The 22,999-nt window shown below is 40.6% G+C and overlaps 5 protein-coding genes and 1 long non-coding RNA gene across 11 annotated transcripts; 3 read left to right on the top strand and 3 right to left on the bottom strand.

Annotated features, from left to right (window-relative positions):
• The first annotated feature begins 110 nt into the window (after nt 1–110).
• LOC124340893 (PHD finger protein 14-like) lies at nt 111–4,162 on the top strand. The gene is made up of 15 exons (XM_046793671.1): nt 111–646; nt 712–954; nt 1,024–1,091; nt 1,152–1,260; nt 1,325–1,453; nt 1,524–1,624; nt 1,687–1,823; nt 1,892–1,996; nt 2,063–2,247; nt 2,308–2,540; nt 2,615–2,969; nt 3,034–3,470; nt 3,531–3,670; nt 3,761–3,869; nt 3,930–4,162. The coding sequence occupies exons 1-15, from the start codon at nt 577–579 to the stop codon at nt 3,942–3,944; spliced, it is 2,436 nt and encodes an 811-aa protein (XP_046649627.1). The 5' UTR covers nt 111–576; the 3' UTR covers nt 3,945–4,162.
• On the bottom strand, nt 4,150–6,413 carry LOC124341222 (aquaporin-9-like). The gene is made up of 10 exons (XM_046794230.1): nt 6,347–6,413; nt 5,950–6,100; nt 5,815–5,866; nt 5,643–5,717; nt 5,364–5,501; nt 5,241–5,303; nt 5,111–5,178; nt 4,894–5,049; nt 4,760–4,821; nt 4,150–4,668 (listed from the first exon to the last, which is right to left on the bottom strand). The coding sequence occupies exons 2-10, from the start codon at nt 6,022–6,024 to the stop codon at nt 4,410–4,412; spliced, it is 948 nt and encodes a 315-aa protein (XP_046650186.1). The 5' UTR covers nt 6,025–6,100; nt 6,347–6,413; the 3' UTR covers nt 4,150–4,409.
• LOC124341548 lies at nt 5,045–6,795 on the top strand. The gene is made up of 4 exons (XR_006918453.1): nt 5,045–5,190; nt 6,142–6,266; nt 6,366–6,473; nt 6,543–6,795. It is a non-coding gene; the product is annotated as an uncharacterized LOC124341548 (long non-coding RNA).
• On the bottom strand, nt 6,674–10,702 carry LOC124340857 (tyrosine-protein kinase Fer-like). 2 transcript variants are annotated; one of them, XM_046793593.1, is made up of 11 exons: nt 10,564–10,702; nt 9,867–10,506; nt 9,333–9,777; nt 9,067–9,268; nt 8,632–8,985; nt 8,463–8,522; nt 8,326–8,400; nt 8,020–8,256; nt 7,593–7,959; nt 7,269–7,514; nt 6,674–7,187 (listed from the first exon to the last, which is right to left on the bottom strand). In XM_046793593.1, exons 2-11 carry the CDS (start codon nt 10,504–10,506, stop codon nt 7,045–7,047), a joined length of 2,769 nt encoding a protein of 922 aa, XP_046649549.1. In that variant the 5' UTR covers nt 10,564–10,702; the 3' UTR covers nt 6,674–7,044. The 2 variants fall into 2 exon arrangements, with proteins under 2 accessions (XP_046649549.1, XP_046649550.1); XM_046793594.1 differs by lacking the exon at nt 8,632–8,985.
• A 1,142-nt stretch (nt 10,703–11,844) lies between these two features.
• Nucleotides 11,845–15,170, bottom strand: LOC124341050 (sodium/potassium-transporting ATPase subunit beta-1-interacting protein-like). The gene is made up of 7 exons (XM_046793946.1): nt 14,927–15,170; nt 14,281–14,418; nt 14,128–14,208; nt 13,837–14,064; nt 13,712–13,772; nt 12,503–13,429; nt 11,845–12,436 (listed from the first exon to the last, which is right to left on the bottom strand). The coding sequence occupies exons 1-7, from the start codon at nt 14,975–14,977 to the stop codon at nt 12,426–12,428; spliced, it is 1,497 nt and encodes a 498-aa protein (XP_046649902.1). The 5' UTR covers nt 14,978–15,170; the 3' UTR covers nt 11,845–12,425.
• A 10-nt stretch (nt 15,171–15,180) lies between these two features.
• Nucleotides 15,181–21,920, top strand: LOC124340798 (aspartyl/asparaginyl beta-hydroxylase-like). Of its 5 annotated transcripts, none has more exons than XM_046793474.1 (12): nt 15,181–15,578; nt 16,056–16,163; nt 16,408–16,668; nt 16,729–17,094; nt 17,165–17,463; nt 17,538–18,523; nt 18,671–18,828; nt 18,911–19,461; nt 20,270–20,507; nt 20,574–20,914; nt 20,975–21,271; nt 21,342–21,920. In XM_046793474.1, the coding sequence occupies exons 1-12, from the start codon at nt 15,530–15,532 to the stop codon at nt 21,681–21,683; spliced, it is 3,996 nt and encodes a 1,331-aa protein (XP_046649430.1). In that variant the 5' UTR covers nt 15,181–15,529; the 3' UTR covers nt 21,684–21,920. The 5 variants fall into 5 exon arrangements, with proteins under 5 accessions (XP_046649430.1, XP_046649428.1, XP_046649429.1 ...); XM_046793475.1 differs by having other exon boundaries at nt 15,245–15,578; nt 17,538–17,726; nt 18,732–18,828; XM_046793476.1 differs by having other exon boundaries at nt 15,248–15,578; nt 17,538–17,705; nt 18,732–18,828.
• The last annotated feature ends 1,079 nt before the right edge of the window (nt 21,921–22,999 follow it).

The raw sequence follows: 22,999 nt of genomic DNA, 5'->3' as shown, positions 1-22,999 counted from the left end.
TTATAATAATTGATTAGTGATCATACACAATTTACAAATTTACAATAATCCCTTTCAAAGCGCCCGTGGGTGAACTTGAGCTTAGCTTACTACTGGGAAATCTGGGATTGCACACGATACACGAAGTCCGAAGTCGTTAACTCTTTATTTTTGGAGGGTGTTTCGTGTTTGACTATTTGCTAGCTTAAAAAATCAAGTCTGAATTTTCCTAAAGCGTTCCACTAATTTTTTGAGAATTAAAAAAAGTTCGAGTAGCTAGGCCTAGGCCTATTTAACGACGTATAAAAGTTAAATCAAAACTTTTAGTGCTTAGTTTCCACCAGGTGGCTCGAAAGCAGAATGACGGGCAATTGGGGCAAATGAGGCAAACGCGAATTGTGTTATCGATAAGAAATAAGTTAGAATTCTTCTAGTTAATGTAGTTTATGCATTACTTTGAAGTGAAGAATCTATTATCTAATTTCCCGATGATAACGCCAAGTGAATAAGCCTCCCGTTTCGATCTTCAGTTACAAGTGTTTTTCGTTTAAATTGGACCAGTGTGCCCAACTTTGTTTGATCCAACTTATTTCCATCATGAGTGATAATGCAGAAAAAAAATTGCCAGACGATTTGCCGAATATCAATTTTATGTACAAGACCATGTGTATGTTGAAAAATGTGCATGTTTTTATTCATCATCAACTAATAAAGTTTGGTGTTTATTTTTAGTGGCTCGTGATCCTAGTAAAAGAAGAGTCAAACCAACTCCAACAGTTGAATTATTTCCACTGACAATAGAGTCAGAATCAGAAGACTCTGATTTCAAGCTTGAAGAAGATGACTCTGATTCAGGATCTGGCTCATCATCCGATTCTATTGATGAATCAGAACCAGAAAGTAGTGTGGAACTATCTGAATCTGAACAGAACAGCACACATGTTAATGGATCATCAACAGCCCCATTATCAGAAGGTGTAATTTTTTTAATCACTGCACTTATTCACCGTTCTTATTTAATCTCTTTACTATTTCCTTTTTTAGTAATAAAGAGTCCTGGTGCAAAGGTACAAGAACCTATTGCCCCATGTAAAGTTACAAATTATCAATTGGTAAATATATTCCAAGATTTTTGCAATGAAATTTTGAAACATTCTGTATTCTTTTTGTAGCCTCCAGAAATACCACAAGTAAGAGTTTGCTGCATTTGCCTGGGTACACACAGCTCAGATGTAAATGAAGTGGTAGAATGTGACTCATGTGGTATATTAGTACATGAAGGTTAGTGAGACATTGATTCTTTTTTGTTAGGACTATTTTTAAGATGTATGTTTCCATACAATAGGGTGCTATGGTGTAACTGAAAGTGGAAGTGTGTCTAGTACTGCCTCTTCATGCTCAACAGAACCATGGTTTTGTGAACCTTGCCAAGGAAATGTTATAAATCCACCTTGCCAGATGTGTCCTAACCTAGGTAAATAATCAGTTGTGGATTTGTAAAACACAACAAACCAACAAAAAATAATAACTTTTGGTGTTTTTAGGTGGAGCACTCAAAGAGACAGATACTGGACTTTGGGTTCATCTAGTCTGTGCGTTGTATACACCGGGAATTGCGTTTGGTGAATTAGACAAGTTAACTCAGGTATGGCTATATTTTGCTTTGTTCTTTGCCAAATTTTTCGTCTGATTAAAATTGTTGTTCAGGTCACCTTGTTTGAAATGCCTTATTCTCGATGGGGTGCCAAATCGTGCTCACTTTGTTCTGATCCTTGGTTAAGTAGAACTGGGGTCTGTATCGGGTGCGACGCCGGAATGTGCCGAACATTTTTTCACGTCACTTGGTAATTCCTAGATTTCGCTTTGATGGTTTCATTATCAATTCCGATTGTATTTATGGTTTTCATTAAAGTGCCCAGCGCGACGGACTTCTTTCAGAGACATTTCATGAAGAAACTGTTCCGGCAGATCCATTTTATGCAAATTGCAGACTACACACAGAAAAAAGCACAATCAAGTAACACGATTATGGTGCTATTCATATTCGTATAGAAACTAATGTATCTTCCTAACTTTATAACAGGAGAAGAAAACAAAATTATTTGTCTCATCAGCGACATCTCGTTTGGTGGACCAACAAGAGAAACACTGGCCGCGATTTGTTGACTTCAGGACAAGGTGAAGATGTGTCCCTGCGTCGGATTCTCCGCAAATTGGGGCGTCAACGAGTCAAATTCCAAACAAAACATTGGCCTCGTGCAAGTTGGGGTATTTCTGAGTGTTTTGTTGCTTTGTTTTTGCAACTGAATTAACCAATTGTACCTTTAGTTCCAACTCAAAAAATGCCTCGTTTGCTAACCACCTGTGCGTCTGCCGTGAGAAGATTACGCTCTAAAGCTGTCCTTATGGCTGTCGATGTCGAAGCGGAAGAGGTACGCGAAGCTCAAGTATCAGCGTTGGCCGACCTTCCGAAGAAATGGCACATACCACCAGCTTTCTCTGTTGAATTTATCGCTTATGTCATCGATAGAGAACGCAGAATTGCTCAACTTAGGGAACAGGTTTGTTGCAGTTTTTTTTTTCAACCAATTTCTCGATTCTTTTCCGTTATATTTACCTTGATCTTGATGTTTAGACTACTTCCATGAAAGAGGAATCTCGGGAACTGGATGATAGTGAAAAGCAATGGCGATTGCGTTATGATTGCCTTATTGAGGAGCAGAATTTACTTAAAAATCGGGAAACGGCTTACCGAAATCAGTTGAACACGTTACATCACATTCTGTCAGCTGTTTCTCCCAAGCGTGGCTTTAATCATCCTTCAAGTCCACGACGAGGTATTGAAGAAGGCACCTCTAGTGGGCGTCGATCTGGTCGACCTTCGTCTCCTTCTAAAATTCGGCCGAATCGAGATAGCATCGAAAGTGTTCCATCCCAGACCGAAAACTCCAACCAGAGCTCGCAAGATTTCTGGGTGGCCGATATTCGAGGTATTGTTTTTTCATCCACAGAAATGTAATTAAAAATATTAATAATAGTAATGGTTGTGACTAGCGGGGCCCTCAAATCGCTTCTCGAATATGGTACAAGAAGGCCAGAGTGGATCTTCCAACACCAATGATGTGAGTCCACGAATGGTTCTTAAGCGAGTGATGAAATCTGCCTCGCCTTATTTAGTGCACAAACAGAAGAAAGCTAGAATGGAGGATACTAGTGAATCGCTGGCCGTATCCTTGAAATCTATTCCTTCGGGGTCTACACGATTCGATCAGTTGGATCATTCAGTTACGCCTGTTTCAACTAAAGCTGAACGTGTTGCTCAGTTGACGATCTCTCCGAACTACAGGACCAACGGTAACTCCTCCATGGCGTCTTCACAACATGCTGAAGTACCGAAACTCATGATAAAATTGAAACCTATCCTGCCTAAAGCCACGCAATCAGGATTTCCCTTCATCTTCACAAATTCGGATTCAGATCATTCACAACCGGTATTAGCGTGACATCCTCGATATTCTTGTTTGATTCTTATGTTTCAATTACTTTTTTAGGCCCGAAGTCGTAGCCCTTCCGCCACCCGTCCAGAACCAAGCTCTGTCACCGCGTTTGTAGAGAGTGCAATGCGTACTCCTGTAGTATCCATTGTTTGTTCAGCTTGCTCACGCAACGGAATCAAGTCAGACACCGTTAGGTAAGTCTAGCTGTCTTACCTCGTTATCTACAAATTGCTCGTTAGAAAGATTGATTCATAATTGTATGGTAATGATGTTTGTTTTGAAAGTTGCGACGAATGCCAGCGAGTGTTCCACTTTGGTTGCCTTGATCCACCTCTAAAAAAGACGCCTAAGCAGCGCGGTTATTCATGGCATTGCGCTGAATGCGACCCTTCGGTAAGGTTGCTGTCTTGTCTCTCATTAATTGCCTGTTATTGAAATGTCACTTTTTGTTAGGATCAAAGTGATTGAGTGCTTTCCAGAACAGGCCAATTCATCGCTTGTCAACATCTTACTTGTATTCTGATTTGATGTCGAACTATGCTAAACTAAAGAAAGTGAACTGTGTCACGGATGAAAGGAATTTGCAGTCCGTTTAATGGATTTCATTAAGTTAAATACCAAGGGTACAGCAAATTTGTCGGAGAATGTTGATACTAGAAATCATACACTTAACTTATATGGCAAAACAAGGGTGTATTTCCCGATCACCTTGAAAGTCTGCTCAATGTCATCTTCACGTTTTTTGTTTTTTTTTTAATGTATGGTTAATAGGTTAACAAGACGATTATTTAGTTTGTCTTAATCTTTTACCAATGTTTAGGAAACTTTTATATCTGATTTTAACTTTACATTTAGGATACGAACTAATTTTTAGCTTAATCTTCGATTTACAATAGTAGAATTGTTGGTTTTCTCGACGTTTTAGCGTGCGGTTTACCAGCGTAGGCCTATCCTTGGTAATTCGACTACCGCGTGGGCATGATGGTCATCATGAATCGCCTTGATGTTATTCAGTTCAATGTCATGCTGCTCCTGTTCCTTACGTTGAATTTGCTGATCATGCTCAACCTTTGTAAGATCTAGAGCATTGGATTGATGGAGCTTCAAGAGAAGTTGAAAGATGCAAACTCCCAAAATGGCACCGATGTGTGGCCCCACGATAAAGATCCAAAACCAGTTGTAGTCCCTGAAGCTAAAGTAGGATAATATCAATTTTAGACAAAACAGTTATGTTATTCATTTAAGAAAGTTATTTGGTTAACAAGAAAAAACATTCTGCTTACCTGAAAACTCCCGTTCCCCATCCACCTAAGTACGATGTTATGCGAGGACCCAGATCTCGAGCCTTTTGGAGAAAGGTAAGTATTAAAATTACATTTTTTTTATGTTAATTTAAAAGAAATGTATCAAACTTTACCGGATTCAAAGCGTAGCCGCTGTTTGCTCCATATGAAATTCCAATAGCCAGTAACGCGAAACCAATAAATAGGGGCTGCAAGAAGGCAGGTATTTTCGTATATCTTTTATCCGTTGTTACGCAAATGACCAGCATGAAAATCATGGTAGCTAATATCTATGGAAAAATAATTAATACAATTTTAATTTGAAATGGAGTGGCCATTTTAAACAAGAACCTCTTCGACCAAACAGAGACCAGCCGACGAGTAAGGAGCCGGATAATTTGCAAAAATTGAAGCCGATCCTGGATTGAAAGGTATAATTTATTATAATTTATTCGTTAGTTTATTTTCTAAATGAAGAAACCTGGGTCAGACGAGTCTTTATGAATGCGGAATTCGCCATTCACTTTCCCTTGCATGATTGCCTCTGAAGATATTCTAATTAGTTCTTAATTTTGAAAGGACTGATTTCGTATTTTGAAAGTACCGTAATAAACCCCTAAAACCGTTCCAGACGCAGTCAGAGCTCCTAGATATTGCGCGAGCCAGTAAACGGGTAGTTTTTTCCATTCGAATCTACGAGTAATGGCCAGGGCCAGTGTAACTGCAGGATTTAAGTGGCCACCTTAAAACCACAAAAGAGGCATGCAAAGCATTTTTTTATCGAAATGTGAAAACCACTTAACTTGTCAAAAAAGTTTTTGATTGATTCCGTCATTTGAATAATTCATTCCAAACATGCGTAACTAAAGTGAAGGGACAATACCTGATACATTGGCCGAAATTAAAACGCCGAGAACACAGCCGAGAGCCCAACCCCAATTGATCGCGAAATAGTCACCTTTAATTGAATTTTAACATTTGTAATTGTTTGTTTGTTGTTTTAATTTAATTAGGACACACATTTTAATTGAGATTGAAGAAAATTGAATAGTCACCTTTCTGGCCGTGAGTCAATTGGGCTTGCGCTACACTTCCGTTGCCAATAACCTTCAAAGCGAAAGTTTCCCAGTTTATTAAAATCACATTTAAATTAGAAAATAATTATGTCGATTGGATTTGAATTCACTTACAACCAAAACGTATGTTCCGACGAACTCAGCGAAAGCTGTGCGCACCATGAGTGGAATGGAAAACCTCGGACGCATTTTCAATCAGGGACACTGGATTAGCAACCGACAGTGTTACTCAGCTGAAGTCCAAACAGCGTCTGAAGTTGAAAGCCTGAAATGCAAATTATTAATATAAGATTGGTTCGCTCTTAGAACAAGGAAAAGTCCAAGACCAAAGATTCTGTTACTGACTGCCCATTGCCATTGACAATGCATATTGAAAAAAACAGACAACACGGATAGAAATGAGGAAAAACTGCCATAGGAAACGTAACGGGGTGAGTTTCTCCATTTGGTTGCATTCATTGATTTATTTAAAATTTGACCACCAGTTATAATGCATTTAAACTTGTCTTACTCTGATTGCAAATCCCAAGAAATCTGGAGAGAGTACCGAATGCATGGAACCTTCGGCTATTGGCTGTAGACTGTGTTTGAGAAAGTCTTTTCGAAACCTTATATGAATGTCCCACCGTTTTTTTCAGGTGATTATTTTCAAATTTTGATCATTTGAAAATCATTTTGATCTTAAAAAATTCACTGCGTGTCCGTAGGGGTTCACCTTCGTGACTTGGCAGTAATCAAAACAACAACAAACTCATCAATTCCTGACACCTCCAATTTGGCCACGAAATGCAATATATTGCTTTGTCACCAGGTCAGTGTTGAACGAAATAAATAATTTATTTCTAAGGCACCAGGGACGGTTTATTTTTGCATTTCAGAACAAAAAGGGAATTTAAAAAAAAAAAAAAAAAAAAATCAAAGAATACAAATGGTTAGACCGGGCAGTATAAATCAGGAAGATCTTTTTTTAGGCTAATTAGACTTAAATAGACTTTTTTCGGTAGCTTTTTAAAATACTTTGAAAACAAAAACAAGAACTATGATAAATTTGCATGCAACTCAAGTAAAAACATATAGCACCGTAACATCAATGGCGAAACAAGCTGCCAGTTTCATCATACAGAAACGAAGTAACATCGTGATCGGATTAATAAATGATTTGATCATTATATGGCTCTGTTTTCAACTTTGTTTGTGCTAGATAATTTCTTATGAGATTCCTTTCATCATCTCGTCCAGTATGCCACAAATTTCTTCAAAATGTGGCCGTCGTTCAGGTTCATATTCCCAGCAACGACGCATCAGTCGATACATTTCATCGGGAGTCCCTTCAGGTGCGGGCATTCGATAACCTTGAATGATTAAAAGTTTTCATTGGTGAAATCAGGTTTTTGTGCATCGAGAGGACTCGGAGAAGCATGTATTATGATTACCTGCACTAATCATTTGTCTAGATCTTGTGTTGGATAGACCGCTGTATGGCGTTCCGCCTCGAGAAAAGACTTCCCAGCAGAGAACCCCGAAACTCCAAACGTCGCACAGGGATGTATATTTCCCGTAATTCAGTGCTTCGGGAGCCGTCCACTTGATCGGAATCTGTTTCATTCCGTCCGAAACGATATACTCTTGCTCCTCGCGGGACATTCCAAAATCCGAGATTTTGACCACATTATTTTCACCTTTTAATCAAAAGTAATGGGAAACCTTGTTAAGGAACGCTTAAGGCAAGATTGTAAGATTAAAAAAATATAACTTACCGACAAGGCAATTGCGAACAGCTAAATCACGGTGGATACAATTACGTGATTCTAAGTAGGCCATGCCGGCGGCAACATCCACGCACATAGCCATCAATTGTTTGATGGTTAACTGAACATTTTTTTGACGCAAATAATTCAGCAAGGACCCCCCTGGCACCAATTCCATGACAATCATGATGGGTTGTTTTTGTACACAGATACCGATAAACCGCACAACATTCGGGTGTTCGTATTGTTTCAATATACGACCTTCTTGCAAAAATTTCTTTTTTTGTTCGTCAGGAAGTGTATGGCGGCACGTTTTAACGGCTGCCAAAACCCCAGTATGTCGCAATCGAGCCCGATAGACATCGCCAAAATTACCCTGTTGAATGTGTAAGTTACTTCAGGCTAAGATTTCGTTCAAATTTAAACACACACTTACACTTCCTATTTTCTCAACCAGTTCTACGTCGTCATTATTTAATTCCCAAGTCTCTCTAGGCACTGACCGCTTCAAAATAGCACCAGACTTTGTAGTAACTGGCAGTCCACACTCTTGCTGGTGGGCAATCAATTCCTCCACCGTAGGGAAAGCTGGACCTTCGAACCGATACAGGCCTTCAGCAGTTGTCTGGACGATGAAATGTTTGTGCCCGGCCCAAGCTACCGATAACACGACCTATGAGTAATCAAATTTGTTATTTAAAAAACATGTTCTGAATGATGATTGTTTTTTAAATAATAATACTTGGCGTTCTTCGTGACGTGTCGTTTCGCGAACCAGGAAGTCCCCATCGTTTACTAGCAACCGGACAACTTCCTCCTGCGAAGTAAAAGTAACAAAGGTTCAAGTTCAGGCCAAAGTTGCGTCAGCAGATTACTTACCCTAGGGAGCACTCCGTGAAACCACTCCTTTTCTGATAATCCTGCGGCGATTTTGGCATTCTAAATCAACAAGATTTTAATCTCAATAAACAAATAATGGCGCAATATCAAAAGATATACTATTGACAGTGCTGAGGTGAAGGTTAATGCGATTTCATGCTACACTTACTGCTGATGGTGAAACATTCGGGGTAGGTGGAAGAGGAAGAGGGAATATGTCGGGATTCTGGCCATTTTCGAGAACAGGCGCCGCCTGAAGAGTAGTAAGCGAAACGGCGGTATTCTCTTCAGTTTCGGGCGTAATAACATTTTCCTGTGGAACAGGTTGAACACCCGTTGCCTCCTCGACTTTGGTTGCAGCTGATTCATCTTGGACGTCTTGATTAGACTTTAATTGGCTACCGGGTGATGCTGGAGGTGTCATCGACTTGCGACTAAATGGCCGCTTCAAAATGTCCACCAACGACTGGCCTCTTCGTTTCCCCACCGACGTATTATTATTTCCCGTCGTCATCAGAGATGGCTGTATTTGTTCATGCACTTTGTTTTAGTCCATGCTCAAGCTGAATTTACATGCTAATACATAAGATGGTGTATTAGTTACCGTATTGAGTTCGTCCAGGCTGGCCGATTGTGACACCGATTCGTTTACTAGGTGCAGCTCACATCCGGAAGGCACTTGCCCGGACAAGGCCGTCACGGCTTCACCAATCGTGTCCACTTGGCGCTGCCATTTTTGCTCTAGGCAACGAAATTCATCCACCTGTCTCCGACATCCTTCTATTTGGCGCCTGATATTTGATAAACTATAAAATCAACAAAACCGTTAAAATACGTTTAAATGTTAATTTTGTTTTATCAAGTACTTACTCCTTTCCCGAAGAATCGGCTTTTTTTAATACTGCGAATTCAGCTTCGATTTTTTGTAGTGCAGCAACCTTTAATGCCAATTCACTTTGCACGGAACTCAATCTCTGTTCCAGTAAACGCAACTTTTGTTTGAGCGCTTCCAATGTCAAATCATCAACGGCTACTCTGTCCGGCCTCAATGGATTGGAATGGTTATTATCCTGCAGGGCACTCAATTTAGCGTCGAAAATGGGAGGTTGAGCAGCAATTGGGGCTGATTTGTTCTTCTCAATAAACTCTTTAAATTCGTTTTCAGCAGTAATCTCTTCCACTCGCGATTGAAGCATTTTAAATAATAACTTAAACGGCTCTGAACTAAAGTCGGAATACTGCGATATCTCCTCGATGACTGTATGGCACTGATGTAATATATCTTCTTGGACAACCTGTTGAAACTCTAAAAGGCCTGTAAAATAAACAAAAGCGAATGTTATTAGAGCGACATCTTTGTAGGGCAACTGCAAAATGTTATTTATTGTTGCGAATTATTTATACCTGGTAGAAGTACAGTGCGAAAGTCTCGTTCGTAATCAGCAGATTCGAGAAGATTAAGCACGTAGTCGTTGTGCGCAATATGAAGTCGTTTAACTGCACGTTGAAATTTTTCTTTTATCACTTCTTCCGATTTTTTACTAGATCCTTTACTCTTTGGGTTTAAAGTCAATTCTTCATATTTACTATAGGCTGCTTTGTAACCATCAACTGATTTTTCATATTCAATTTTGGCTCTGTGAACAGAGTCTTGAAGAGATTGTGATTCAGTAATCAATCTATTATACTCTTCTTGGTAAAACTTGCGAGTATTTCTCTTATCATTTAAAAGGGCATTCAACTTTTCTAAAGTAACGTTTGAAAGATAATCTGCATTTTGCTTTAAAAGACTTGCAATTGTTTCAGAATTTTCTATTGCTGTGTGTACAGCCTGCGATAACAAGCTTCCTGATAGCTCTTCACTTTTTTCAAATTTTGATGTAATCGATGTTAGAGAAACCAATGCACTGGCATAATCTCTGTCACATTTTATCCTAAGCACCAGCCATCGTTTGAGATTCTCAAGAAGTTTCAATTCTGCATCTTGCCGTTGCAACAATGCTTCATGGGAACTTTTACCTTGGAGGCTAGAAGAGAATCCCATCTAAACAAACAAAGGTAAGTATAATGTGTTAACAAAGAATATTTTCAAAAAATTTACCTTTAATTTTTGAAAAATTCGGTTAGCTGCTCATTTCACTTAGAACTCCTCCGTCATGAGTTCCTTTCAGCATGGATGTTGAATTCAAAGGGTGATGGCTAAAGGAAATATGTCCGACACTTGATTAAAAATTCACGCCCGAAGCGATAGTTGGCTCTTCAATCAGGTGTGTTGGGTACACCTTTTACAAATCTTGGCTGCTGCTGCTGCAAGAGAGAGAGACTATATAAAACACTGCGGACGACAAACCTTTTTGGCTAGCGGCTTCGCAATAAAAACTTCTTCGATAAAATGCACACAACAGCTCTACGTACGTAATCCCAACGCCCACAACTCACAACCAAAGAGAGATAAAAATGTGAATGTTGTGTGCTCACCTGCAATGATGACAACAAAACCCGCATCTGGGATTGGCCTGCCGTAAGCTATGTTTTTTTTTCCTGCTTTTTTTTATCTATGTAATTTCGCTGCCATCTATTAAGTTTCTCTTGAAGCTCGATTACAATGAATAAGTGACCGAAACCGGAGGTATCCAGAAGAAGAATGCTGACACTGTGTTACGTTTTTGCTTCCAGCAGCACAATGTCATCCACACTGGGGAAGGAGGATATGGGTAGTACCTGGATGATGACACGATCATACACCCAAGGTCTCTTATTGGTCCGTCTAAACGAACACCCACACAAGGGAATTTCCGTTATTTATCAAGCGTGAAAAATACTTCCGGCTGCAACAAAGTAGAATCCGGAATTTTGAAAAACAACATCCGTGATTTCCGGTAGTGCCAAAAACAGCAGCAGCGCTGTGAATGAACATGTATTTATAAACTGTATATTTGGTGCATTATACCTGACGCAACAGAGTGATCACCCCAACTCACAGTTCAGAGCAAAATAAAAATACCCTTTCTTGCTGCTGCAACATGCGTGCGAGCAGGAGAGATTTAATTATAGCTGACGGACCAGCGACGACGTGACTCGGAAGAAAAAGTTTTCTCGACAAGTTCTAGAAGTTTCATCGTCTAGCCTGAAGATTTGAACATGCACTACGGTTTAGAATTTCTTCTTCGGGAGTCGAGAGCCAAAATTATTTACCAGAGCTCGTGAGACAATAATAAAAACTGTCTACTCTGTTTGACGCTTGATTAGATAGCAGTTCTATAGGGGCACGAACGAGCCGTGACCTGCCGTGCGAATTTCACGCGAGTACACGCTCGTAACCAACACAAAATTGCGTAGAGTAAAAACAGAAAAATAGGTCAAGAACTTTCAGGTAAAAAGGTTAAGGCTTCAAAAGTATAATTGTATTCTTTCGAAAAAAGAAAAAGATGAAAAGGTCGATGGACGGGCAAATCGAGCGTGGAACGTATAGTTAGAAAATGAGACACGAATTGGTTTAATGGCGTTAAAGGCCTCTTCATATCTTCACCGATCAAAGGCACACACACACAATGGCGATTGATTGACGCTATCATGTTACATGATTCAAGAAAAGAAAATTTAACGAGACAATTCTTTTCTACAGCACACCCGAATTACCGTTAAGAAGGCGACTTTTGGGGTTGGATCTTTTCCTAGACACACAAAATGATGAACGTTTTTTCATTAAAAACAAGGGAAATAGAGAGATATTTTCTAAAAAACACAATCAAAGAGATTACACAAATACGAGACATTTGAAGATTCTCTCCGGTTCTGGTCGGAATGTCATTCTACAGTATTTACAATGGGAGAAAAAGGTAAGTTCCATTTGGAATCGAGTCCACAAAGGACAATGGCGACAGACTGGAATGAGTGGGCAATGATTTCAGAGAGATCCTCTGAATCCTTGGCATTTTTTAATCATGGCTTCAACTAACACTATCAGTAATGATCTAACAAAGAATAAATGCTTTCATTATCATAATGCTAGAAAATATCCAAAATTGAATTAACCTTACCTTGATCATATCCGTTTCTCGATCCGTAGTTATTCTGGTGGTGAGCTGCTGACCGGGAGTATCCGTTGACGCTGGACAATTTTCCTACATCATACGTGTTGGATTGAACGCCAAATGTTGAAACATTGGTGGTTGTGGCTGTACTGGGTGTCGGCGAGTGGCCATGCAAATTGTTGCTAGTATGCCCATTGGCCGGCAACGGCATAGCACTTCGCTGACCGTGCCAATTCGAGTAGCTCGAATGAGCAGAAGGTGGCCGGTAGTCGAGATCGACGTTTGCTGAAACGGAGTAGACTGAATTCGGTCGGGAACTTTGGTAAAGCGGATTTGAATGACCAGCAGGATGCGGAGGCAGATGCGCTGGTGGCCGACTAGGAGGCGGCGGTCCAGAACGGCTGGGTAACCGATCACGGTTTACTGGCGGAGGTGGTGGGTAACCACCATTGGGATGAGATGACGGGAAATAGGCCGGCAAAGCTGGCATAGAATCGTTAGACGTTGACGATTCGTCCATTAACCTATTGACGGGATTGACGTAACGTTTCTTCCGGAGAGATTCTCGGCCGTTACTTCGCTGTGAGGTGAGAGTTCCATTTTGAACTTCTCTTGATAACGTCCCACTGCTGTAGCCTTCGTTAACCATGCCGACCGACACGGACGTTCCTGTGCTGTACCCAGCAGGGTTGGTGTTGGCACGATTTCTCTGGCTGCTCCGGGGATGACGCCCACTGCCTCTTCCGCTTCGCCGTTTAACTCGCCGAGGAGTCATTGGCCGATTAGGATCGTTGCTGTTGTTGATGGTCAACGTGTTCAATTGTTGGGCATTCAACTCCATGTCGTCCTCCAACGGCGAACTCCGGCCACGCGTGGAACTGTATTGAACTGAATACAGGGAGGTGGCTCTACTACGAGGCTTACGTTGAACATCTGTTAAAAAAAAAAAAAAGATATATCATCTTGACGATTAGCAATTTGCAACTGCTAGATTGCAGGAATACATCTACTAGGATGTATGCAAGTGGTTTTGTGTGAAAGCTCTTTGAGAACTCGTAAAGAAGGTATTCAGAAATGTTTTCACGCATCATTCACTTTTTTCGTACTCTCAGTCATGCCGACTTTTAATCATGAATTCATGGCATTCCAATTCCGTTGCGCAATATTCCTTTCTACCCGAAATTCCAACATATTTAGATACAAAAAAATACTTACACATTTCTTCTTCAGTTGTGTACGTTCGTAAGATCAGCACTGCGCTCAAGAAAGCAATCGGCTAAAATAAAGAAACATTTTTTTCAAATTTAAGTTTTATGGCGAAAATTTTTAAAATAAAATACCGCTAAAATCAGCTGCACAGCAGCATGAATAACTTCGACGTAATAATAGTTGAGAAGGCAGCCGTCAACCCAATCGGGACGAGGTGGCCGGAGAACATCGGCCAATTGAACATTAATGTGTAGTGGTGTGGCCAATGATCCGTTGACGGTAAAATAAGGTCGGCATCCAATTCCATTAACTTCCCACCATGAAGCGGCACCCGTTCCGAGATTGAGCACATCACTATCCTGTACTCACAAGAGAAAATATTTAAATAAATGAGAGGAATTTCTATTTGATGAGGGTCGCACCTTATCTAGAACGCCAACATCGAGGTAGAAGCAGATGATAAAAAGGTTCCATGCTAACCACAAAAACAGCCACACAGCAAACTGAAATAAGGAAAAACAAAGTGATAAATATTAACCCCACAACAAAAGTAAAAAACTTGTGAGGTTTCTTACTGTAATGAGATAGCTTCTCCTGTACTGGTAACCACCAAAGAATCCAATTATGATGAAGATGATGTGAAGAAAATTGGCTGCAATAGGCAACCACTGGTAGCCAAGCAGATCAAATACTTGTCTTTCTATTGTTGAGATCTGTGACATTTTCGAAAAAAAAAAAAAAAAATAAATGAGTAACAAGTAAAATATTTTATGAGGGAAAAACATCTCTTGAAGTTTCTTTGTTTACATGATCATTTCATAAAACAAATTCATATGGATCTTTAACACAGGATGGGGAGATCAAGATTAATTGTTTTATGGTCGGACAATTTCCGGTCTAAAGGCCATGTCGACTGTGGGAAAGAGGAAAAAAATTCCGGGAGCTAAAAACCATTTTTGGCTTAATTACGCACTCAAATGAGAGACGATAGGCTACCAAAAGCCCTAAAGGCTTGGTCGCCTTGTTTTGGGGAAGAATTGACACCCCAGGGGCGTTTATTCTTATTTTGTTTTTCTTCTACTTTTCTGTTTGTCTACTGCAAAATACATTTGAAAGTGGTTTTGAAAAGTGGTCCACCCAGCCAGGCGTGTCAACAAAAGCCGTTTACAAAAAGAAATGTTGTAGGTGGCGCGTTAAGAGAAATTTTCGTATTTGACTCACCAACTGTAGAGTGCATATTGTGAATAGGAAAAGCCTCTGGTTGCAAGCCATGTTTTTTTCACTGAATTGATTTCCGACGTCGATCACAGCTAATAACGATTATCCGAAAAGGCACGTTCGAATTCAATATAAATTGTCTGTTGTTCACGTTCGTCATCATCGTTGCACAGAAAACAATAAACTGAAAACTTGACAAACGGTGGCTTCCATTTCTCCCACTCTCGTCACGAAGGTTGCGTGTTAGACTCTGGATATGTGCTGTGTTAATCTCTTGGCATACCCCCACGACGCGTTCAAGTTCTTCAAGTGGGCGCAAGGGGTCCGGAAATCGTCTTGTCTTGAATTTTCACCGCTAGGTGTAGTCTTGAAGGTCGTTCACTGAAACGTAGTCTGCTCTCATGAATATTCTCTGTATGGACTGTAGCCTGGTGAGTTGGAAGTTTCCAAGTTCTACCATATCGGCATCTGTTACTAAGTAACTAAGCGGAATCAACGTGTAACGTGTCGCTCAAGAGTTGAGCTTGGACGCAGTCCTCCGTCGCAAAGTCGTAAAACATAAATTTAAGCAGAGGTAGTAGGAAATTTCGGCAATAACAACACATCATGTCTACCGATCCCAGTAAAAAACGCAAAGACAAGAAGAAGAAGAAAGGTAACGTTGTTTGTAGTTGTGTTTTAGTCGATATTATATGAAAGCCGGTGATTATCAAATGTTGCTTTGTGTCTTTACCAATTACTCTTCTCTGGATCATATCATTAACAATTTTCGGATAGATGACATAAAGAAACTTTTGAGAGTTAAATTTAGTTAAATCATGCTAGACATATTTAAAAAATTACGTTGGAAAATCACTTGACTCGGAACAGTGCGACGCCATTGAATTTTTGTTTAAATTTTCACTGTCTTAGACCCTTGTGGGATATTTCTGTCTAAAAATATCACGTCTACACGGGTGGGGGGTGTTGTGTTTGGAACTAAGCCTAGCCAACTTCTTCTTTCGACATCTCAAAGTATTATATGACATTGGAACTACGTCCTTTTTCGAAAAGCGTTTCGTCGTTTGTTGACATGGCTCGTGTGCGGAATTCTGGTTAATCGTATTGAATCATGTATGATTGTCATTCATAGCCATGTTAGAGGCTTTACAACAAGAAGAGTATCAAGAGGAACGGGCCCATGTCCAGCAATTGGAAGATGTCGATGAAGATTTCATTGTTTATCCTGCCGATGACTCAGGTGTCTGAAATGAGACTATATTAAATGTGTTTTTTTTTTTGTCCCTGGGAATGTATTTCAAAAAACCTGTTGGATTGTAACTTGACCATCTGTTGCCGATATTGTACGTAGGCATGACTTAACATTCATTGCGATCCGTTAACGTTCCGCACGCGCATGGCAACTGCCTTTTTTTTTTATAAACGAAATGCCACATACTCTTTTCTTTTTTAATAACATTTTTTAATTTCAACAATTTGATTAGATGATACCGCCCCCCTATTGGAAGAGAGTGATGGAAGCGGAGCTTGCGCCAAAATTGTTTTTCTCGTCCTACTTTCCTCTCTGGGAATGGCCATTGGCGTGATATTTTTCGAAATGGGCGGCATGCAGACGTTGACTGGTCTAATGGACGTTGAATCGATCATTAATGCTCCTCCGGTCAAATATGATCCTCCAACTACTCCGGTGGATGTTGCAATTGATGACGATTTTGATCAAATTGATCCTTCTCCTATAGAGCCAGGTATTATTGTTTAATTTATTGATAGATTGCAATTTAAGAATTCGTCATTTCTCCTACTAGAATCCTTAAAAGACGACAAAAGTGATGTGATAGCGGATGCTGTTGAAGCAATAAAAGACCTGCCTCTTGAGGTTATCGAAACTGTCACTGAAACTGTCGTTGTACCGGAGGTAGTCGTTAAGGAAATTGAGGAAGTAATAGTCGAAGAGCCGGTTGTAGAGGAGCCGGTAGTAGAGGCAGAAATTGTTGAACAGCAAACGGTAGAAACAGAAGCTGTCGAGCCAGTAGTTCAGCCAACAGAATCCGTTCCAGAACCCATTGAAGAACTGCCTGTTGAAACCGTTGCCGAGGCCGTAGAAGAAGCTATTGTTGTCAGCGAAAACTTTGAATCGCAATTGGAGGATGAACCGGCCGAAGTTCCACAAGGTATTATTGCATTGGCGTCTGTTTTCAGTTGCAATAATTTTAATAATAAAATTATCTTGTACAATTTCAGAGTCCTTTACTATGCGAGCGGAAAGGGAAGCAGTCCAAGGAGCGGTCGATGAAGTTTGGGTCATGACAGTTAGATGCATCGAAGAATTGAGAGCCCTACAAGTAATGGCAAAATCATCACTAACCCACGCAGTTATTGATTCGATTAGTCAACGCCTGGAACCATTGAGAAGTCAGTTGGATGGCCTGGTGAAAAACACGTCAGACAGCGTTTTTGACGGCGCTTTGGAGCAGGCAGCTGAATTGGAGCGCAATCTTCGAGCCGTACTTGGAGAACTGGATGAGGCCCGGAACCAAGACGTAATAATGTATATCCAATTAGAATTATTGTGATAGTTTTTCACTGTGGTGTTTTTGGTTGTTGTTGCGTTTAGACTATATTGGCAGAAGAAGAGGCCGCCCGACAAGAACAACTAGCTGCCGAAGCAGTTGAAATTGTTAGTGAAGAGCCGGAAGAAGTGATGGCTGAAGTCCAAGAGGAAGAGAAGGTGGAAATCAACGAAGAACCAATTCAGGGAGAAGTAGAAATTGAAGAACAAGAGGTAGAATCTCTGCATGAACCGGTAAATGAGGCTATTCCTGAACCCGTAGAAACCTTGCCCGAGGTCGTGCATGAAACAGAAGTTGAAATTCTTCCGGAGCCGGAAATTGAGACTACTACTGAATCCATTTTAGAAACCTTGCCCGAAACCCCCTCACACACAATAGTCGAGTCTATACCTGATTTTGAGGAAAAAGCAGTAGAACTCATTCCCGAATCTACAGTTGATTCGTCAACGGAATCAGTTGTAGAAACTGAACCTGAAGCACAGGTCGTAGTTACTGAGGATGTGATTGCTACGGAACCCGACACAGTAGTCGAATCTATCTCTGACTCTGTAGAAAATGTAGCAGAACTCATACCCGAATCTGCATTGGATTCGTCTACGGAATCAATTGTGGAAACTGAACCTGAATCACAGGTCGTAGTTGAAGATGTCATTGCCACACAACCTGATACAGTAGTCGAATCCATCCCTGACTCTGTAGAAAAAGAAGTAGAGCTTATTCCCGAATCTACAGTGGATTCGTTAACGGAATCAGTTGTAGAAACCGAACCTGAACCCCAGGTCGTAGTTATTGAGGATGTGATTGCTACAGAACCCGACACAGTAGTCGAATCCATCGCTGATTCTGAGGAAGAAGTAATAGAACTTATTCCAGAATCTACAGTAGATTCGTCAACGGAATCAGTTGTAGAAACCGAACCTGAACCCCAGGTCGTAGTTACTGAGGATGTGATTGCTACGGAACCCGACGCAGTAGTCGAATCCATCCCTGACTCTGTAGAAAATGTAGTAGAACTCATACCCGAATCTGCATTGGATTCGTCTACGGAATCAATTGTGGAAACTGAACCTGAGTCACAGGTCGTAGTTGAAGATGTCATTGCCACACAACGCGATACAGTAGTCGAATCCATCCCTGACTCTGTAGAAAAAGAAGTAGAGCTTATTCCCGAATCTACAGTGGATTCGTTAACGGACTCAGTTGTAGTAACCGAACCTGAAACTCTTCCTGAGCCACAGGTCGTAAGTTTTGAAGATGGCGTTGCCACGGAACCCGAACTTGAAGTCGCTGCACCAGAGATGGTTGAAGAGGAATCTCAAGCCGAAACAGTTCCAGGTAGTTGATTTATTTGACTAGTTTTTAAGTATTTAACAATTGTCAATCCTTTAAAATTCATTAATGGAAATGGTTGTTGCAGAAGCAGAGGTTAAAGAAGAAGTGATTGCTGAAGAGCCTGAAATTTTAGTCGCACCAGAGATTTTCGAAGAGGTAGGTCAAGTGGAAGCCGATCAACCCATTGTAGAAGAAGCCACCAATGTGCCTGAAATTATTGAGGACTCTGTTGAAGAGCCAGAAGAAAACGTAGAACAAGAGTTTATTGAAAATGTGATAGAACCCGAGCTTGAAATAGCAACACCAGAGGTTTTCGAAGAAGAAGCCCAAGCCGATCAACCAACAGCTGATGTTGTGTCCAACGAAGTGACAGAAGAAACTGTGCCTGAAACCGTCGAGTCTGCGGAAGAACAAATTATTGATGCCCCAGCACCAGAAGCTACACCAGAGTCTGATTACAGGTTCCTGTCGGAAGTAGAGGAAGAACAGGAGGTTGAAGAACCTCTCCAAGTAGCGACTGAAGCATTTGTCGTTGAACCAGAAGTAGAACAAGTCGCCGTACCCGTAGCAGAATCTGTTAAAGATGCGCCATCGAGGATGCAAAATCTGGAGGAGGCCGATCGGCTTGTGGACCAGGTAAATTGAAAAAAAAAAAAAAAAAACAATAAAATATTTGGGTAATATCAAAGTTAAAGTCGTAAGGCACTGCCCTTTTTCTTTTATCGAGTTGTCGAATGTCTCAGCTGCTCAAACGACAACTCGAAGTGAATATTAAATATCATTAAATGCATTTAATCTTCTATTCGCTAATTTCTGTAGGCTCCCCCAGCTGCATAAATATCTTCTATCTAAAAAAAAAAATACTCCGAAAAACAAAAAAAAAATCTCCCCCATTTTCTCCCCTGACTTTGATAGTGTCATGTTTGTAGAAATAATTTGGTCGTCGTAAGTGCCGATAATATCAAACAAATTTTTGACATTTTTTCTTGCCCTCCTTCTCATAATAGACAAAAACTGGTGTGGGTGTGAGGTTGTTTTGATGATGACGCTTGCAGACGAATGATCATTTACTTTTATGAGTTATTGGGGCTTATCTCTGTAAGGTTCGCGGTTTGTGTCTGAAATTAAACTCTGAGTTTTAAATGAAAAGAAGAGATATGTTGTCATTTCATCGTATGTTAGAATCCCTCCGCTGCTAACGTAGCACTTCTTTGTAGTAATCAATTCCTCTTTATCTTTTTGAATTTGATATTCTAGCGCATGAACTATTTAACCACTAATCATTTGGAAGAGCACGCAAAAAACGAATCACGAAGTTAAAAAGTGTTTGTGCAACATTTAACAACAAAAAGCATTAAGATAATACAGGAATGGCTTTTTTGGAAAGAGTTTGAAACATTGAACCTTGAACCTTTGTGTCCGTCCCTTATTGCCTTGAATCCAGTCGCCAGCCCAGGCATTAGCTCTGATGGAACAGATTTTGGAGAAGGATCCCCTCAATGCGCTAGGCCTTTACGGCCGAGCTAGGAGCCTGGACTCACTCGCCGAAGTGGAAAGATCTAATGCTCGCTTAGAGCAGTCCGTCTTCGCTTACAGGGCTGTCCTAGATCTGGAAGACCAAGTTGATGATCAGCTTTATCTGAAAGCTGCTTTGCGCTGCATCGACCGGATGCGATTTAGAGGTAATTATGATGCTTATTCAAAATTTTATGTAATTATTAATTATCTTTCTCATATCCATAAAATAGGATTCCACGGCAAAGCCATCAGGATCCAGCAGAGACTCGTAGCCCGCTTCCCTAATGATATCCAATACCAGAATCAATTGGCTGTTGGTTTCCTTCTGACTAACCAACCCGAAGCCGCTCGAACAATTCTAGAAGGAGTGTTGGAGCGGTGGCCCAAGTCTGGTTTCGCTCAAGTTCATTTGGGCTTTATTCTGAAGACAACTTTCGAGGACTACGATGCCGGAGCTCGATGGATGATGGCAGGAATCGCATCTCGTGAAGAGGGAGTCATTGACGGCCGGTTTTACTCTCACCTGGGTGACGCCCTGACTCGATTAGGCAAACACCAAGAAGCCCAAAGGGTATTATTATTCATTTGTTAACATTTGTTTGAAATGCAAACTTATCTTTTAAATGTTCAGGTCTACCTCGATGGAGAAAAGGAAGGTGTCTTTCTTTCTCATCAACAACGTTCGCTTTACAATGTAGATCGCCTTACCGGCAAGCCCTGGTGGGACAAGGAGTCGACCACTTATGGGCATTTCTTTGATTTGTTGGAAGCTAACTGGCGACAAATTCGTAATGAAGGAGTCGCGTTATTGACGTTGGAAGCTCCTGAGGGTTTCGCAGATGAGTCGGAAAAATTACGAGATTCTGGAGACTGGAAACAATATGAACTATTCGCGCAAGGCAGAAAGAATGCTGCACACTGCACTAAAGTATTAATTTGCATAACTTGTAACAATTGAATTCCCGACAGATGCTAGAGACGTTCTTAATTATTTATAGGCTCCTGTAACGTGCACGCTGATTGAAAACTACCCACCTGCCCTTTGCAAACGGGGCCAAGTTAAGTTTAGCATAATGCACCCAGGCACTCACGTTTGGCCTCACACTGGTCCAACTAATTGCCGAATCCGAGCTCATTTAGGTCTAGTCGTTCCTGGTGGAGCTCAGCTTAGAGTGGGCAACACTACTGATACTTGGGAGGAGGGCAAGTTCATCATCTTCGATGACAGCTTCGAACATGAAGTCTGGCACAAAGGATCATCTTATCGTTTGGTGCTCATCGTTGACCTGTGGCATCCCGAACTGACAGCTGAAGAATGGCGGTCTCTGGCTCCTATTTAAAGCTCCAAAATTAATTTGATGTTCTCATTCCCCTCACAAAAATGTGCCAATATCTTGCAGCTTATCTCCCACCTTTAAACATCACATTTCTTCTTGTTTTCTGTGCTTTTTAGTGACATGTTATATTTTTTCAACAAAGTCCGTGTTTTTGTGCAATGCAAGTGCCTTATTTAGTTTAAGGACTGATGACAATATAGCATTTGGATACAAGTCAAAGATATCTTTGGTGAATCGTGATTCGTGGTTTTTTCTTCTTCAAAGATTTAATTATGGAAATTCGAAATTTGTATTTCAAGGAATCCATTTTGATTTGATTCGTGACGTGATAACCATTTTTGCTACCCGTACAGTATAATCATGATGGCGCATTATTCGTGTGAAAGCGTCATCAGCGAAATCCATCCAACCGCAATGAGAACACCATCCTATGATCCGTTGGAAGAGGATGACGTTTCTTGGAACCACTCTCTTAGTTCCCTTGTGCCGTTGTTTAATGCGTATATTCCTATTCGATTCGTGTCGGGATTTTCTCCACTGGTTTTCCAATGGATTTCCCCTTGTCGTTCATGCACGTCGTGAACCAAAAGGAATGGTGATGCTAGGGAACTATGTATGGGTACCTGTCGCTTTTTGGAACTAGTCAACCGAGTTACTTGAGCAAGATTCGTGCATGGCCGATCGGAAATCTCTATGCAGATATACGAGATGGACAGACTTAATGTACACAGAATGTATGTTTACAAAATTTTGTGAATTTGAATGAACTGTCATCTCGGAGTCGGAGAGTCTATCGACCAAAAAAAAAATCAATGATGACCTCCATTTCTTTGCAGGACGAAGTTTGCAATATAACGCCTGTAGCTTTGGATGAACATAGCTGTCAGCACAGGGAAGAACCGCAAGTTTGGCGTAAAGATTGACTTCTCGTTATTTTTAAAAACCCTTCCCGCCCACCAGCTTTGGAAGACTCACCCCATCCTTTGTATTGCAAAATAAGACAAGATTGTGCTGAATCGATAAATAGTTATGCCTGTAAAGTTGGGGTACTCTTTAAACATGAATGAAACCTTTCCAAAACTAAAAACAAAACTTTATTTAAAAACTAAAGTATACTTTATACGAGACTTTTGGCAAAAGAAACCGTATTTGCGGGTGGTCTTCAGAATTAAACAAATATGATGTCTTTTGGTTGGCAAGCGAAGTATATTTTGAAGTTACCCTTAGTTACGATACATATTTTTAGTTCACACACAAAAAAGATTTATTCGATTTCGTAAAATATACGTGCATCAACAAATTAACAAATTATCGTACAA

This window comes from Daphnia pulicaria, chromosome 5, assembly GCF_021234035.1.
Source record: "Daphnia pulicaria isolate SC F1-1A chromosome 5, SC_F0-13Bv2, whole genome shotgun sequence".
In the NCBI taxonomy this organism is placed as follows: domain Eukaryota; kingdom Metazoa; phylum Arthropoda; class Branchiopoda; order Diplostraca; family Daphniidae; genus Daphnia; species Daphnia pulicaria.
Note: the sequence above shows the minus strand (reverse complement) of the source record. Positions and strands in the feature narration are given on the sequence as shown.

Bases quoted from the DNA above. Each gene is read 5' to 3' on its own strand.
- LOC124340893 (XM_046793671.1), top strand. From the start codon at position 577: ATGAGTGATAATGCAGAAAAAAAATTGCCAGACGATTTGCCGAATATC. The intron at 647-711 runs GTATGTTGAAAA...GTTTATTTTTAG, and splicing joins TTTTATGTACAAGACCATGT to TGGCTCGTGATCCTAGTAAA. The intron at 1,997-2,062 runs GTAACACGATTA...ACTTTATAACAG, and splicing joins ACAGAAAAAAGCACAATCAA to GAGAAGAAAACAAAATTATT.
- LOC124341222 (XM_046794230.1), bottom strand. From the start codon at position 6,024: ATGCGTCCGAGGTTTTCCATTCCACTCATGGTGCGCACAGCTTTCGCT. The intron at 5,502-5,642 runs GTATTGTCCCTT...TGTGGTTTTAAG, and splicing joins AATTTCGGCCAATGTATCAG to GTGGCCACTTAAATCCTGCA. The intron at 4,669-4,759 runs GTAAGCAGAATG...ATCCTACTTTAG, and splicing joins TGGGGAACGGGAGTTTTCAG to CTTCAGGGACTACAACTGGT.
- LOC124340857 (XM_046793593.1), bottom strand. From the start codon at position 10,506: ATGGGATTCTCTTCTAGCCTCCAAGGTAAAAGTTCCCATGAAGCATTG. The intron at 8,986-9,066 runs GTAACTAATACA...GAACAAATACAG, and splicing joins GCCTGGACGAACTCAATACG to CCATCTCTGATGACGACGGG. The intron at 7,188-7,268 runs GTAATCATAATA...TAATCATTCAAG, and splicing joins TAGACAAATGATTAGTGCAG to GTTATCGAATGCCCGCACCT.
- LOC124341050 (XM_046793946.1), bottom strand. From the start codon at position 14,977: ATGGCTTGCAACCAGAGGCTTTTCCTATTCACAATATGCACTCTACAG. The intron at 14,065-14,127 runs GTGCGACCCTCA...TTGTGAGTACAG, and splicing joins ATGTTGGCGTTCTAGATAAG to GATAGTGATGTGCTCAATCT. The intron at 13,430-13,711 runs GTAAGTATTTTT...TTTTTTTAACAG, and splicing joins CACAACTGAAGAAGAAATGT to ATGTTCAACGTAAGCCTCGT.
- LOC124340798 (XM_046793472.1), top strand. From the start codon at position 15,530: ATGTCTACCGATCCCAGTAAAAAACGCAAAGACAAGAAGAAGAAGAAA. The intron at 17,095-17,164 runs GTATTATTGCAT...GTACAATTTCAG, and splicing joins ACCGGCCGAAGTTCCACAAG to AGTCCTTTACTATGCGAGCG. The intron at 21,272-21,341 runs GTATTAATTTGC...AATTATTTATAG, and splicing joins ATGCTGCACACTGCACTAAA to GCTCCTGTAACGTGCACGCT.